General features: G+C 30.5%; 1 protein-coding gene across 1 annotated transcript in view; it reads left to right on the top strand.

Annotated features, from left to right (window-relative positions):
- The first annotated feature begins 4,203 nt into the window (after window positions 1-4,203).
- The window catches only part of LOC107441570 (uncharacterized), a 29,065-nt gene continuing 15,487 nt past the window's right edge, over window positions 4,204-17,781 (top strand). Inside the window, exons 1-2 of the mRNA XM_016054882.4 lie at window positions 4,204-4,341; window positions 15,809-15,941. Of these exons, the coding sequence (XP_015910368.3) occupies window positions 4,302-4,341; window positions 15,809-15,941 (173 nt within the window). The 5' untranslated portion in view covers window positions 4,204-4,301. The remainder of the gene's footprint in view (window positions 4,342-15,808; window positions 15,942-17,781) is intronic.

Here is a 17,781-nt window from a genome sequence, read left to right as displayed (position 1 = left end):
AAAAAGTATCGACTACAGTAGTTTCACTACTTGTATAGCGCTACTTCTGACCACTGATCTTGACGTTCTTTCAAACGGAGGGAACTAGGGACTCTCTACCTGCCCTCGAATGTCCGAGAAATTGACCCTTATCTCGCGAGGTTTGTTGGCTTATGCAGGCCTAATGCTGAATTCCTACACATTCATGTCTTTGAAAGAGATACTGTGATTGATATGCTGTCTTGGAACCCCACTTTCGTCTTTTCAAGGATGCAGTGGGTCCTGATTTCATTTTAATAGATGACACTGTGACGCCACACAGAGCACTCCTAGTTTACTATTTTCTGAAGAAAAGAGATATTTGCTAGATGTATTGGCCGGTCCTATTTCCAGACCTCAACCTTAAAGAGCATGTCTGGAACGCTTTGGGAAGGAATGCAACGCATGTTACTCTCTCCCTAGAACCATTCAATGTCTGAAAACAGCGTCACCTTATGTCCAGCATGAAATCAAAGTGTGAGGACTGTATGTTTGTACGATGGGCCATACTCCTTATTAAGCCATTTTTGTAATTCAATTCTGTTACCGCTGGTTGGTACCATTAGATTTTAATCGCGCACGATCTTGCGTGTGTATTCTAACTGTTGAATAATTATTATCTTTGTATTATATCAACATGACTTGATATAATACAAAGATAATTGTGTATTCCAAAGGCTTAATAAGGAGCCATACTCCTTATTAAGCCATTTTTGCAATTCAATTCTGTTACCACTGGTTGGTACCATTAGATTTTAATCGCGCACGATCTTGCGTGTGCTTTCTAACTGTTGCATAATTATTATCTTTGTATTATATCAACATGATGTTCAAACAAATATTTTCTTTTAAATCTGTCCAGTACTTCTGGAGACAATTGACCTAATACAAAATTCTCGTCATTTTGAACACAGGTACATATCTTATTCCGTGCCTGACTGCAATACAATATGCACAATAGAATGGAATACACGTAGTTTTATTTGACCTAATACAATTAACCTAGACAATTGTTCTAATACAAAATTCTCGCCATTTTGAACACCCGTATATATATTATTCCATGCTTGACTGCAATACAATATGCACAATAGAATGGAATGCACGTATTTTTATTTGAAGTGCATAAAATTGCCCTCAGGGGAAAAAATTCAACTATTGTGTTTATTTGTACTTCTATTTAAGGAGTAGCATAAATTTATAAAAAATTTTATCAATTCACAGAAAATAAGCTACATTGATAAAAGAGTGCCTTTCTTTAAAAAAAATATATATATATATTGAGTGCTTTCAAAACATGCCCGATATTCAGTTAATTCGATTTTTCTCTTCTTTGAATGATGCGAATGGAAGCATAGGATGCGTGAGTTCCTCCTATCCATAAATTCGAAATATTGCTTTGATCTTCAGACCCATTTTGTTCATCCAGGAAACGAGTGACTTTAGCGTGACGAATCACTTGAGATAGATTTGGAATTAGGATAGATTTTTCTGAATTTCCGTTTCATTAGTTTTATGTTCAAAAATTGAGAAACGCTTATTTTTCCTCAAACGAGTTGTTGAGATTTTCTGAACTTTAAAAAAATATGTTTTTTATATGTTTATTTTTTTTTATATATATAACCGTCATTGAACAGTCGACCCAAATTTATGGGTTTACGATTACTAATGTTCAACTCCCTAGCCTGTAATTTTGAACCCAATCCGGAAAACAAGGAAACTCCTGGATCGAGCATTGTTAGAAATTTGCCTTCGTGGAGGACTTTTTGATGGAGCTAATCCGCAATTGCGGGACATGGAGAGGAAGACCACGAGAACCTCCCATAGTCAGCCAGACGGCAAGAGCACTTTAACCCATGATCCGCCTACCACTGAGGATATTTCACGTCAGTACTGTGGTCGACCCGATTCACCTCATTGGAAGGCGGACGCTCTATCCCCTGAGCCATTGTTCCAATTTGTTCGAAAATTATCACAGTTTTAAGTGCTCTTTAGTAATTTTTTTTCTTTAAATAATAATTTTTTATATCTCTCGCACAGTTTTCATTTTATAAGCTCACCCTTGACTTAATGTTAAAGGTAGCAAAAAAAAAGGAATAAGTAAAAAATAAGAGAGAGTTTAGATGTTTCCCGATACTAATCTAAATATTAACATCGAATTTTTTAAAAATATCATGCGAATTATTATACGATCTAAGGTCGTCCTTATATACACTGAAGAGCCATTACAAAATGACCACCTTCCATCTATAACAATGGGCTCGCCCAGGTTTTCATGGTTTCTAGCCCAAGAACAATGCTTTCATGGGGCACAATAGAACCCATAACCCTCGTAGAACAACCCCTGACGTCTGTAAGCTACTTGAACATAGTTGCAGACCAGGTTCACCCATTTCACCCAATTTTAAACTTTACCTTCGGGACATTTTACAATGAAAGAGGATGGGACATCAGCAATTTTTGCTGGAAAATAAAAATTGCATTTAGGTTTTTACTCTTTTAAGAGTCAGAACAGTTATACTACCACTTATAAGTGTGAAAGATGTGGCAATAAAAGTTATCTTAATTCTTAAAAAGTAAATAATTACCTGTATTCTTCAATGCTTTTTATCTAACTATAAAAGATGAGTTGCGTTTGGAATACGATTGGAAGGTTTTGGGATGCGATTGGAAGGTTGTGATTCGGCTGCATTTCTTCAAATATTCGATCCGTTTACAAGAATAAATGGCTTTATGAAGCAAAACCCACATTTTTTATATTCTTGAACTTTCTCGTCTAACTTTCAAGTAATCCAAGACTATTTAGTTTTCATAAAAAACGCCTTTTTTAAAGCAAAATAACCACTTGGTTTTGGATAACTTTACAGATACTGATTGGGTGACGCCTGTCGTGTTCATTGAGTTTAATCTAACATAGTGAATAAGGAGTATGTTTCCTTTTTAGAACAAAACAGAATCATTAGTTTTTTATCAATAGCTAGTTCTAAGCCAATGAGAAAATTAAATTTTTCAAACGTCTCTTCCGAGCAATATAATTGGAATGTTTTGAACAATTTTTGGAATCGGGTAATTAATTGCCTCGTGCTAACGCTGCCCAAGTTTCAAGAACAAACATTTCCGTTGTTTTAAGAGTAAGAAGCACAAACTCTTTATTTTTTTTATTATAGATTTAGCTTATGACTATTAATATTTTCTCCATTTTTCTTTTAAATTTCAGCACTGATATTGAGCAAATAAATAGGATGTTAGTCAAACACCACCTTAAATACATAAGTTTAAACTCAGCGTTAAAAATGAAGTAAAAACCTTTAATCAGCTAGTTAATAGTTCAACGAAGAAAACTAAACATGTTATCGAAACCAGATGATTCACTATTGAGAAGGGTGGGATTAAAAACATTAAAAAAACAGTTTTGGTACTTTATATCTCACCTTGACGTTGTTTCTAACAATCAAATTCACATCCTCTCAGGTTTGTCCAGCAATGGAAGTAGCTTTGATGTTTTTAATCTCGTCTTCAGTTTGGTTTCTTCAACACCCCTCTATACACATTATTCGACTCTTTGTCAAAAATGAAGTAAAAAAATATGCGCATTAAAGATTGCAAAATAATATCAAAGCCATTTGCTTTCAAGGTGATATGAATAATCGTCTTTTATCTCTTCTCAGTTTTTCAGGCAATGAAACCTGTTTTTATTCTACTCTTTCTCGTTAATGATTCGACAAGGGATTGATAAAGTTTTTGTTTTGCTTCACCATAAATATTAATTTTCGACTCTTCACGCGCATATTTTTCTTTGACTCTATTTCTGACAAAGATTCTAAAAAATATGGATTAAAGGGGGTGATTACTGAACACCCTGCATAATGATATAAATATACGTTGTTTGATCCCAACCCTACAACTTATTATTTTCAAAACATTGATTTAAATTCCGCTTTTCACTCTTTTTCATTTTATGAAGTTAAAAGTTTGTGGGTCTTTCTTTCCAAACAGACTGCACTCAATAAGTTTGTTAATTGAAGATTAAAAAATCATTCTAAATTTTTCAGAATAGCATTTTTAATACAATTCAGACGTAAAAATATTTGAACATGTGAAACAAGTGAAAGCATAACTAATTATAAAAATTGACCACCAGGGGGCCGTTTTAAGGGTCGTAAAAAGTTCGAAAGAGAGAGAAAAGGTATTTTTGAAAGGGAAGCGAACGAATGAGGATTGCGCTCTCAACTTCGGCTCTCTTTTCTCCTCATGGCACGTGAATTATTTCGAAAGGAATCTCTATGGTGAAAAAAGAATTTCTCTATCTGACCCTACCATTGGGTAAGGGACACATTTTCCACATTATTATCTTTCTTTTTTTCATTTTAGAAAGTTAAAAGTATTAAAAACACGAGATGAAATAGCCGACAAAAAGCACTTAAGTACTACGAGATCTGTAATAATTTCGTGAGTAATGATACTTCCACATGCGAATTGAATGTTGAATTTTAAATTGAATTGCGATCATCACTCTCTGTTAGAATTTATTGTAATATTGAGTAGGATAATTTCCGACTCCGCTTCAGTAATGGAGGAAGATTCCAGATTAATACTAGTGACTTTTTTTTAAAACAAATATGATAAGTATGAATATCCAGTATTTGAAATACTTGTAAGAAATATATAATTAAGAAATTTATAAAGAATAAAAATCAAATACGACATGGATATTCTTTTTTTTTCAAAAAAAACAACATATTTTTGCGTAATTTATAGAAATGCGAAAGAAATGTTGATATCATTATATTTTACTAGTGAAATTTATTTCCAGGGTCAATTTTTTTATTGAATAAGTAATAAGCTGTGAGAAATTTTACCCTAAGAAAAACGAAAATATAATTTATTTTTTAAATAAATCCTTGACTTTATTTTGTTATTATTATATTTTGTTGAAGTACAATATCATATATATATATATATATATATATATATATATATATATATATATATATATATATATATATATATATATATATATATATATATATATATATATATATATATATATATATATTTATATATATATATATATATCGAATAAAAAAAATTTTCTTAGATTTAAAGCTTAGTTTTTGGAACTCCAAAAATTTATTTAACGATAGGGAATAGGAATTTCAGATTAAATTTTTCTAAACAAAGAGGTATAAAAAATAATAACAAATTGTACCGACATTGCTGAAAATATTTGTTAATCGAGCGCAAACATGTAAATGTATTTTAAGTTCGAAAAAGTGTTGATGCAAGTTTTTTGGTAATGAAATTTTCCTCTCACTATTTTCTTAAAAATTTCAGGAGTTGTCTAACAGGTTCCACGACCCCGATGAGGCACTCTTTTTTTCCTTTTGTATAGTTTTATTTTAATTGGGCTACCCTTAACTTATCTACACCGTTTAATTTCGTTACATTAGGAACTTAATGACACTTATGTTTACTTAAGTGCTGCTGTTACAAGTTCTTGTATTTTTAATCTATGTATTTTTCCGACCTTTTATTTCCTAGAATAATGAAAGTGATTCAAATGTTTCGAAAAGTACATAGTTTAATGGATGTAAGTTTTAGAAATTTGGGCATAAAGTAAATAATTTTAATCTTCTTTCAATTTTTTTTTAAACTTCATTGAAAAATAAAAAAAAATAAAAAATGATCGTCACATTAAATGAGTGCCGTGTTAAGAAACATTTATTGGACAGTCATAGAAATGGATTTATTGCCTACTTTAGAAAAATTTCTTAAGAAAATAATCTACCATGAATTAAATCACTCTGTATATACTCAGCACAGGAATTGCTGTTTTTTTAAAATTTAATAATTTAAATTGTCTACGAAAAACTTCATTATTGGTGTTTCATGGTAGATAATACATGCTTTTAATTACCATGAAAAGTAGAACAAAATATTGGGTTTCTTAAATGCAAAAATAGCAAGCAAATAAACAATTGATTATGTAGGAGGTTTATTAGAGCTTAATACATGTATCATATAATATTAAAACTAGAACGGGACAAAGGAATTTTTATTGTAGGGAAACTAAGTAAATTACTAGAAAATTGTTAAGCTATATCCACACTTTCTTTGTTTTACTATGCATTGGCAATCGTGAATACTTAAAGTGAGATTAATATGAAAAACGTGCTTTTTTACCTTGACGGTAACTTTTACATTTATAATGAATTTATTTTAAATAGTAAACGATGGTTTATCGTATATCACTGTATATTGCATCAATATATCGTTTATGTGCAAAATTTAAAAGTACGAATTTAAAGTATTTCTTAAGGATACAGAATTTTAAAAATAAGGGAACACATAAATTAGATTATTGCAAGTAACTGAACAATTTTATGTATTTTAACAGTTTAGCTAAATGCAAAAGCTCATGATTCAATCATGATTACACTTAAATAAATGGATACTTAAGCTAAATACGTATTATAAATAATTTGACAGTTTTTTATTAGTGGATATTTTCTTCATTTACAAATGTTTTTAATTTCTACATTTATTTTAAGTGCTGCATGATAAAAGTAGTTTCACCTTTTTCCATTTTTTCATTAAGTTGCAAAAATAATGATTTTTTAATTGAAATGTATCTCCCTAATTACCTTAAAGAAAGGGAGTGAGCGTGTGGATCAAATTGAAAAAGTTTACTTATTTTTTCCAAAAATAGCAGAAATTGTACTTTTTTTTATATTCAGCTAATGAGTCTTCATTACTTCTCAGATTCTCTGATTAAACACATTTTGAGTTTTTCTTTTTAAGAATAAGGAAGCAACAAAAATATCTGTTGGAATTAATTAATTTTTTGCAGTTTCTGAACATTTGATTTCTTGTTTTACAATAATATAACTCTTCGTTGGTCGCGCATTTAAGATCAAAAAGCAAAAACAGTTTCAGTCCATTTTAATTTTTATGAAAATGGCGATTGGATTGTCACCTGTTGTATTTTGAAATTTACTCAGTTTTGACAAAACATTAACGTGAAAATCGAATTTCCCCGAGAGTTTATCACACAGTGAAGTGCTGTTGAAAAACGATTCTTGTCCGCGAGTACTTCTCGGTATCTGCTTTCATGAACATAAACCGTTCTTTTCCATTAAATCCTCAAATGAATTCTAATCCATACCTTCTCGTTGATTATTACTGCATTTACTAACACATACTGATTATTACTATATTAACTAACTCATATACTGATTAATACTGCGTTTACTGACACACGCTAATTATTTTATCACCGATATTGAACAGCCAGTCCATATGGGATTTGCGGCTTTGTATGTTTAACTCCCCAGCCGGTACAATTTGAAACCTGACTCAGATAACGAGAAAGCAATCATTCTGAAAGATGAAATTTTGATGGAACTAACCCGCAATTGCGATATATGAAGAGGAAAACTTCGAAACTTTTCCATGATTGGACCAACAGGAAGGAAATTCTTACCCTGATCCGTCTACCAGAGGATATTTTACAACGACATTGAGATCGGTGCTACACTGGGGGAAGCTGATGGTCGAAATTCGAATCTGGATCAAATTGGGAGGCAAGCACTCCATACCGAATTTACTAACACATACTGATTAATTCCACGTTTATTGGTATTTTTATTCGTGTACAGTCGGTATATTTTATCTGGGCTGATAAAACTCGCCTTTTATTAGATTTTTTTTTAAAAATTGTTTTGAAAGAAAGGGATATAAGGTTATTAATTATACAAAGTTTATAACTAGGTAGATGTAGTAAAATCGCACATCAGTTTTCCTTGATTATTGTTTTCATTTGGATCTATAATTGGAAGTAAACTTTTTTAAATGCAACTTAAATTTACGAACAATACAAAATTAACGAAATTTTCAATTTTTTTAATTTTTTTTATTTTTTTTCTATTTATTTATAGAGAAAATCTAATGCGAATTCGCAAAAAAAATGCTTGATTTGTTGGAGATAAAGCAGCATTTTTATTAAGGAGCACATTTAAACAGAGCGACACAGAATAAATTAATTTGAAGCAATTTTGGACAAAATGTGTCTTTTTTTTTTTTTTAAATAGAGCAGATTGGAGCAATAAACTTGTAATTGCTTTTAATACCATTGGAAAACGTTATCATTTGGGTTTTACAAGAGAATTCTGTGCCAAAGGCGGTAATTTAAAACAGAATTTAGCTTATTTTCTAATCTCCACTCTGAATGTGCATTCTTAAAATCCTTGTCAAAAATGAAGTAACAAAACACTTTAGGGATTGTATTTTAATAAAGTAAAAAAAAAAAGGAATATTTAAGCAAGAAATAAAATGCTCCCAAAATCTGGGATATCACTTCAAAAAGGCTGGTGTAAAAGAATAAAAACCAATTTGATTTTCAGTTGAAATTTGAAAGTGAAAACTTAACGTTTCCTCATGCAATGGTACAAATTTTAATGCCTTTAAATATATGTTCCTAAATAGATTATTCATCAGATTACAATAGTTCTTTTGTGTTTCCTTTACTTAAACTTGAATTTTAAACCTCTAATCTGCGTATTGTTTAGCTCATTTTAATAAGGATTACGAAAATGCACTTTAAGGGCGGTGATTAATGAACACCCTGTGTGATTGTGCGTGTGAAAAAGTTTCTAAAATATCAAAAATTTGCAAGGGTTCTCCAACTTTCTAGTATTTATCTCTCTCCATCTTCTTTTTAATTCTGTAAGTCCAGTAAATTTGTGAAACTTATTATCTTTTTTTAAGGTGAAATTTTTTCTAATTAAAATAAGAAGAAAAAAACGGTGAACTGCGAATTATTTTTAATCATTAGCTCTTTTTGTAGGGTAAACACATAATTTTACAGAAATGGTCCGATCTCGGAAAAAAAGTGTTTGGGCTCCAAATTTTTCGGAAAGTTTTGACACCTTTTTAAAAGATTCTTAATATTTTTCGAGTTTTTAAGGGGGTTCGGTACCTCCTATGTTGACAATGTTAAAATGGCATATTTCGATGTACCTTTTTAAAAAAAGTATCGTAGTTAGAGCTTTGAAATTTTTTTTGTGTATGTAATAGATATTCTAGATTATACTGAAGTGAACTTTTTTATTTCGTGAATTAAAAGAAATTAAAAAAAAAAAATTACACAGCATGTCAGAAAATTTTAAAAGCTTCACATTTTCATCCGAAAATTTTGAATTAAAAAAATATATTAAGTTTCTCTTAAAAAACTGCTCACTTCAGCACAAACTACAGTACTAAAGGAACTTTTTAAATCAAATATCAAAGTGTTGTGATCAATAGTTTTCAAGAAAAGGTACATCGAAGCAAAAAAAACATAGTTTTGAGTTATTTGCATTTAAAGCGTAAATATTAGACTACCAACAATATTTAAAATTTGAATTCAAAAATCAAACTGTTTCTAAGTTATAAATCTCGTACTGCTTACATTTCAAACAAATTACTCTTAAATGTTTCTTTTATTTGATTGAAAAATAGGTTTTTATACTATACTCTCCTCACTTTTCGAGCGAATAAAAAGCCCTTAAAATGATCAAACTGAATGCGATAATTATAAAATTGTATAATTCATAAATCACCCATAAATTTTATTCATGAAAATTGAATATTCAAGTCTTTACCAAGATGTTTTGTTTAAATTTAAATGAGTTAAAAGTATTTTTGTTAAAAAAAATAACTATATTACAAAAAAAATCTAAGAAAATGCATATTTCAAGATAAACATTCTAAACACAGAAATAATTAACAAAGAACTGTAAATAAGAATTTACTTCAAAATTAGAAATATTATGTAAAGAACATTTAAACAAAAAATCAAAATGATTTAACTAGAAATTAGGGAGAAAAAAAGATCCGGTTCAGGGTAAATTCGAATAATGTAAACGAAATTCCTAATCTATGCCGGTAATGACAGCTTCAAAACAATCCTGGTCCATAAGCAATGTTTTTTTTGTATTTCAGTACTTTATTTTCTTCTCTTTTACGTAAGTAAACAAAAACGTAATGAAGAATAAAAAAAACGTAAAAATAATGACCTAATAACAGTATAATAAAAGAACAAAACAAAAATAGACTTAACAAATCAAACTAATGTAAATCTCAGTTTTATATTCAAAATTCTCGAAAATCGCATGGAAATAAAGAACAAACAAATAATCCAGTTAAAGTTACAATCAACTAAAGATATTGTAAAGTTGAAATTATAAATTTTTTTTAATGACTTGGTAATAGCACATGCAAAAAATAATGGACATTATAATGTTTACGAAATCGTCTGTCAAAAGTGGGCGTGGCATTGGTGTTTTCGGTTTGTTTACATTTTTTAAATCAAGTTTAAGTGCACTTCTACGTGGATTTTAAACAAAAGCAATATATCATTAGAAAGCTAATAGTTTCTAGTTTAATTATTGATCAAAATCTCAAATTCTATTTTTTGAAGGTTTTTAGGTACTGAACCCCCTTAAGAAAATTTATTTCGGTTAAAAGATTATAAAGGAGCCATAGTGTATTGGAGTTGCCCTGCTTCGCAATTTCTTTACAGCACTGGACAATACAGGGATTTCGATTTTCTATCAATGTATTGAAGTAGTAAAACCATGCTTAAATATATGTTATTTTAATTTTTATTAATTTTACTGATTGTGATAATTTTACCAGTTTTTAGAAAAAAACAAGAACATAATACTTCATATTAATATTATATTTTAGCTTGAAAACAAATTCTTTGAACAATTTGATTTTCCAAAAACACCAAGCAAATAACTACGATACTGTGATTAATACTTTAGCTTTTCTTCGAAAGTCTTAAAAGGAAGGGAAACAAAAACCTTCCAAAGATTGACTTTCACTATTGAATCAAGACGTTGATCAACATTCTGTTGTATCGAAATTCCTCCCCAACCCAATAGAATTTTCATTAAATGCCAAAAGAACTCATTTTGCAAATGGTTAAGATTAATATCTAGATGGAATGCTAGTTTCAGGGAAATCACGGAGCGAAAGGAAAGATTTAATCTTTTTAAATGTTTTCATGAATTTTCCTAGAAATACGTAAGCTATTCCCCGCGAGGAATTTCATTCTAGGTAAACCATTCGATTCTATTAATCATCTGAAAGGGTATAAGTGTAAATAACTAAGATATTTCTTTGATGTCGGAGAAATATTTCGATGATTTTCTTTTTGAGCTAAATTAAATGCTTCTCGCAAGCATTCAAACTATTTCTTCCCATTTCCAACAAAGGATTCTGCTTTTTTAAAAAAAGTGATTTTTTTTCTTAAAAATAGGGCTTTTTAGCTAGAACTACCTGCATTGCGTAATACGCTATATAAAATTTAAAGCATAGCTATATTAAAAAAAATAATAATAAAATGAAATAAAATTTATGAAAATACATATTTTATGTAGACAAAATAAGGATAAAATAATTTTATTTCCGTCAGAACTAATAAGAAAAACGTGCCTATCTTTCCAAATATCCGTCGAAGTAACTAATAACGAAAATACCGTCCAAAAGTTATTTCGTTTTTAAATCTGACAAAAATAAAATTACTTTCTTTTATTTATTTTGTTAGTTCTTTTATGTCGAAAAGTGGCTGAAATTTTGATTCGATGTAAAAAAACGATACATTTTGATGGCGTCATTTTGGAAACAATTATAAGCTGTATTGGAAGCATGTACAGATTTCCAATTTAAATTTGAAGACTCTTGCTAAGCAGAAAGTTCAGTTTTGATCATCACTCAAGCTAAGTTGATCAGATGTCCTCAAACCTGTCCGCCTTCGAACTTCAATTGTTGTGATTAAAAACTTTCAAATCACCTCGCATTTCAGTGGAAACATCTCATATTTTTCTATGTAGTGAAGCATAAAAGAGAAACACACAATTTTTTTTTCAACGCAGAGAATACGAACGAAAAGCAAAAACGTGGGTGCGTTTTTATTTGTCTGAAACTAATTCCAAAATTCAGACTCATTCAAAAATAATGTTGCAACACAAGCAGAATATCATATGTCAAAACTGCTTTGTAATGAAATCAAGTTTAAAGATGGTTCTGCATCTAATATTAATTATCAATTAAAAAAAAGAAATCATTGCACATACAAAATAATATTTTTTAAATACAATATATACTTTGAAATCACCAAAATGCGTGTTCTCGAATCATAAAATTTTTCAGAGACGCTCCGTTGATTTGTCCTCAAATCATGGTTCAGAAATCTGGTCACCTGACGTCAAAGCGAAAAATGATCAAAATTTGTGGAAACGATGAATTTTTCGTCTATAATTCTGAAAAAATTCACACCAAGTTTATTTCTGTTGACAGAGATAGTATTTCTTACTATTTTACAACTTTAAAATGATATACGAAAGACCACCAAAGTAAGGTCTCCCGTTGTTTTAGAGTACAAAATTCATTTACTTTCCATAATATTCCCATTATTCTAAGCTTGACGTTTGTTAATTTTTTTACATAATAAAATTTCCATTTTTCCATTTGTCAAAGAGCACATAATCAAGGTCAATTCTTCCACTTGTCAAAAAGTTGTATAAACAGGCAAGAGTCACAGGATGCCAAGTTCGGACTAAAGAGGGAGTGAATGAAAACTTTTTATTCAGAATAAACAACAGCAAAAAATATTTGATTTTAAAGCATAATAGTTTCAGTTATATCAAATATTAGAAACATCGACCTATTTTTTTAAAAAAATGCAAAAGCACTTTAAAAAGAGCACTTTTTTTAGAGATTTTTGCCCATTTATTGACACAGCAAAATTTTCAGACACTACAGTCAAGTGACTCTCTGTGAAGTTATCAGTTTTAGTTCTGTCTGCCATATTAAAGTAAAATGTATGTTCTATTGGCTAATCTATTCTATCCTCCTACTGAAAAAAAAAGCTACAACATCCAATTTCAATTCCGGGGCGGTTGTGGACTATTCCCTGAATATAAATATATTTCACGTGCCTTCTAAAACCACCATTGCATGATTTCCCAATTTTTTTTTCTGATCCATGGTAATACGCATATAAAAACAATTACATTTGCTTACATTTGATTCAATAAATTAATGATAGTTGAATCACATTGATATTATTGAGCTGCCGATCCAATTTTGAGTTTACGACTACCAATAACTAGCTTAACCCTGACCTGCCCCTGCAAAGGGTCATCCGAGCACATACCGATAACTCGAAGTACTCGCTCGTTTACGACTACTAATGTGCAATTCCATAGCCTTGTAATTCTGTCACCAATCCAGGAGACGAGAGAATTCCTGGATCAAGTATTGGGTGAAATTTGCCTTCGTGGAAGACTATTTGATGGAACTAACCCGCATTCACGTTACTTGAAGAGGGAAACCACGAAAACGGTTCACAGTTTGTCTGACGGCAAAGAGACTCTAACCCATGATTCGTCTACCACTGAAACATTTAGCGCAACAATGCAGTGGGTTCGAAATTCGTATCACACGCCATTGTTGGGGTTCGAACCCGGGTCATCTCAATGGAAGACAAGCGCTCTATTCCTTCAGCCACCACGGCTCAATCACATTTATTCTGTTTTATATTTTATAATTGCCGTTGAACAGCTGGTTCAATTTTGAATTTAAGGCTACCAATGTTCAACTCCGTAGCCTCGCAACTTTGAACCCAATCCAGAATACAAGGAAACTCCTGGATCAACTCCTGGATAATCTGTAAAACTTAAAATTTTAATCTAATCAAATGGGTTATCATATTTTTAATGAAGATTTTTTAATTTAAAAAAAAAAGTATGTTCTTCGATTAAGAAAAAGGAGAAATTTTTAGTGAGAAAGAAATAAAACTTATAATTCTAATTGTTAGATTAGGTAAAGAAAAAAAAATCTTCGGTACCTAATCGTGAAAAAAATGCACGCAAAATATCGATTCTTTTATGAAACATCTTCCGTTACAACCTTATCAAAAATGAAATCTTTTCTCTGTTTCCAACTTCAGAAAAAGCAAAAGAAAACTTATTCTTGTAAACCGGATACGAGCAACAAAAATCAAAAATGGTCGAAAGAAGAAAAAATATATCTGGCAATGATGGCACGAATCGACAAATGTGTCGTTTAGCCAAGAATTTATGGTCTTCTAATTATGGCATGCTTCCGTACAATCGAAGCCCCTTATTGACCGACGGAATAGCAATTAAATGAAGTGGCGTGCATGCATGCCGTGACACGTTTTCGAACAGATAGTTACATTGTGAGGAAAAGCCTGATTTACAGGTTAGTCGTTGAAGAAGCACTACTTTTTGGGTAATTTTTCTATATTAAGCGACAAATGCAATTAGGAATAATTGGAAAAGTATATTAAGAATATATGTTTTTCTGTGCATTTGTTGCAGACGTTAATGGCATATCTTGGTGATTCAGGCAAAAAGAATTAAGTCATTTTTTTGTCGTGTGATTTTTATGCTTTTTGCTAATAAAAAAAAATTGAAAATAAACGCATATACCTCACTTTCTATAGTTAAAATCCGAAAAAAATTAACTTACAAGGGAAACTAGGGAAGTGTGACTCGCCAATTTTGAGATAAACTAGTGGGATGTATGCCTTATGAGGAATAATTTTAGGGGGCAACATTCGTTTCGGCCCATAGAAGGTTCTGTGAGAGATAAAAAATAATTCAATGTATAGAAAAATCGGTATTTTATTACTTCAAAGCAGACTATTAGTTATTGTAATTGTCTAATAATCCAATTGATTTGTAATTAATTGGATAATTAATTAATTTGCTGATTGATGAACTAATCAGAAAATTAATTATTAATAAATTGCTACTTAATTATTAATTATTTGTTAATTAATTAATTGATTTACAATTACATACTACAATTAATTTTGAAAGTTTTTTGGAAAAAAAATTAAACAAATTTGATGTCAATTTTTTTTTTTTAAATTAGCCTAACAAGTTTTTCTGAAAAACTACAGATATATAAAATTTTTGAAATCAATTTTGACAATAAATATGCATTATATAGTACGTGAAAGTACCACAAAATTAATTTAAGTATGAGACAATTACAATAACTAATAGTCTGCATTAAAGTAATAAAATACCGATTTTTCTATATATTTAATTATTTTTTATCTCTCACAGAACCTTCTATGGGCCGAAACGAATGTTTCCCCTAAAATTATTCCTCATAAGGCATACATCCCACTAGTTTATTTCAAAATTGGTGAGTCACACTTCCCTAGTTTCCCTTGTTAGTGTCGAGCCATAATTTTGGTACACCAGAATGGTAAAGTACCAAACGCTATGGCATACCATTTTTTCTTAACACTATGGCATACCATCTTACTAATTTACTAAAATGTGAAATCTTTAAAGATTGACCTTGTTCATGTTTTTAATACTTTTCAAACCCCTAAGGGTACACTTTTAAAAATTTATATATGCTCAACTAAAGAGAAATAGAAAAAAAAATCACATGCTACTGCTTAATCTCAATGTCTGTTTGTAAAAGCAAAATCACAATAAATAAGTGAATTTAGAGTATCTTCCTTATGTTAGTGCTTAAAAATTCCTACTAGCATCTCAAAAGTTATTCAGGAAAATCCTTAAATTTCTTAAATATCCATTTCTGTTGCAGCAATAATTAATAATTTTCAGAAATGTTTAGAATTTTCTTAATATAATTACAATAAATAATTAATAATTTTCAGAAATGTTTATAATTTTCATAATATAATTACAATAAATAATTAATAATTTTCAGAAATGTTTGTCTTTTTCAGTCTTCACAACAGTTGTTTGCGAGGAGTGCACTCTTCATCAGTTGCATGGATGTCTGACATCGCTGCAGTCGGTCACTCAAGGAAACGATCTGGCATTGGTCACAACACGATTGCAACTTCAAGCTGTTTGTCGGTAAACATCTTTCTTTCTTTTTCCTTCCTGATTCTTAATTTTTCTGCATAGCTCTAGAATCGAATGTCAGTGTTAAAACCATGAATTATAATATTTTTCGTCGCTTTTTGCAATTTTCCTGTAGGAGGATGGTCATTTTAAAGCACGGTCTTAAACATGCGTTTTCATACGCAAGTTCAGTGCTAAAAACAATTTTAAATTAATAAGTGGGATGATTCCTTGAAGTTCATGTTTAGTTTCAATTTAGATTTACACCATAAGAAATTTCCGTAAAATTCAGAGAGTTGAGCCTTAAATTATACGGCCAGCTCTCTTCATTCAGAAAGAAGGTCAGAGACCGTAATTGTAGCTTCAGTTAACCATTACTTAAAAAGTCTAGTTCCAGCTTTCATTTATTTACTTATTTTTTTTTTAAAAAAAGCTATTCTTAAATACATTTGTATTAATTGTTTTTACCTTTGCCTCAACTTTTACCCACAGTTCTAATGAAAAAAATTATTAAAAAAATTATAAATTTATAAAATGAATATATTTTTTATTCAAATTCATACTAAATTATAATTATTTCACAACCAAAACTAAACTTTACATTCTGTCTAATATAGAAATAAATTACTTTTACTATTAATTGGGTTTCATGCAACTTTCCATTGCGTCAGCCACTGTGTAAGTCTTCTTACTCAATTCGGGGAGTGAATTCTGTGTTCCATCGTGGCTACAGCATTTGTGTCAGCCACTGTATAAGTCTTCTTACTCAATTCGGGGAGTGAATTATATTTTCCATGGTGGTTACAGCATCTGTGTCAGCCACTGTGTAAGTCTCCTTACTCAATTCGGGGGTGTAGTCCATTCTCCATGGTGGTCACAGCATCAGCCTACGGATACAACAGTCTCACGCTCTCCTCCAGCTGGTGCCAAAGAACGCCTCGCTTGCAAACCTCGACATTGTTGGTCACGGACAACGAACACGCAACTCTCTCACACCTCGACAGATGGCAGCGCTACACTATTTCGTCTCTTACCATAATTCACCTTGATTTGATAAATAAATAGCCTGAGTCTCAAACAACATCAACGTCCAAATTGAGGATAACTTACACAAGCATGACTTTAATTTAAGGTCAATAGCCATATGTTTTACGTGAAAAATTTACGGGTAGACCTGTATTTTTATGGTCAGGATAAAGGGTAAAAGTTAAAAAATTTCTATTTACGGATATTGACTGGAAACTATTTTGCCAGTCACTGGCCGTAATCTCGTTGCAAAATTTTTAGAGTGTGCTCAAATATTTTAAGTTCTATCAAATAGTTTAGTGAATATACTTTGCATGCAAGAATCGAACATTTATTTCTACGCATTGCTTAACTCTTCAGTGAAGCAGTTTTTAAAAGAAATAGAATGTTTTGTATGTAGTATCGAAAGGTTTCTATACAATCTAAAGCTCCCTTTTTTCACTAAAATGTCGTTTAACATGTATATCGCTAATCTCTTTAAAATGAAAATAATACGAGAATAGTTAAGAAAAAAACCTTGATCATTTTTCATTCTCAGAAAAATTAAATACAAATTGGATAGTAGGTGGAAACGATGATGAAAAATAAGTACACAATTAATGTGATTAAATTTTATAGATTCGTATGTATAGAACTTTTGATGTATAGTGCCCAAAAAAATTTCAAAAAACGGGTCCGTATATCTTTTGATCCTAATGATCGTATTTTCACGTTCTAGGACTCAATCTTAGTGGTGTTTGAGGGGGTGACCTCAAATATGCTAATTATTAAGTGCAGGCGATATTTTAAGTTATGAAATCAGACACAAAAAACATAGTTTCTCTCA

This window comes from Parasteatoda tepidariorum, chromosome 2, assembly GCF_982258835.1.
Source record: "Parasteatoda tepidariorum strain Cologne lab strain chromosome 2, Ptep-v5.0, whole genome shotgun sequence".
Classification (NCBI taxonomy): domain Eukaryota; kingdom Metazoa; phylum Arthropoda; class Arachnida; order Araneae; family Theridiidae; genus Parasteatoda; species Parasteatoda tepidariorum.
The sequence above is the reverse complement of the archived record's forward strand: the minus strand, read 5'-3'. Positions and strand labels throughout refer to the sequence as shown.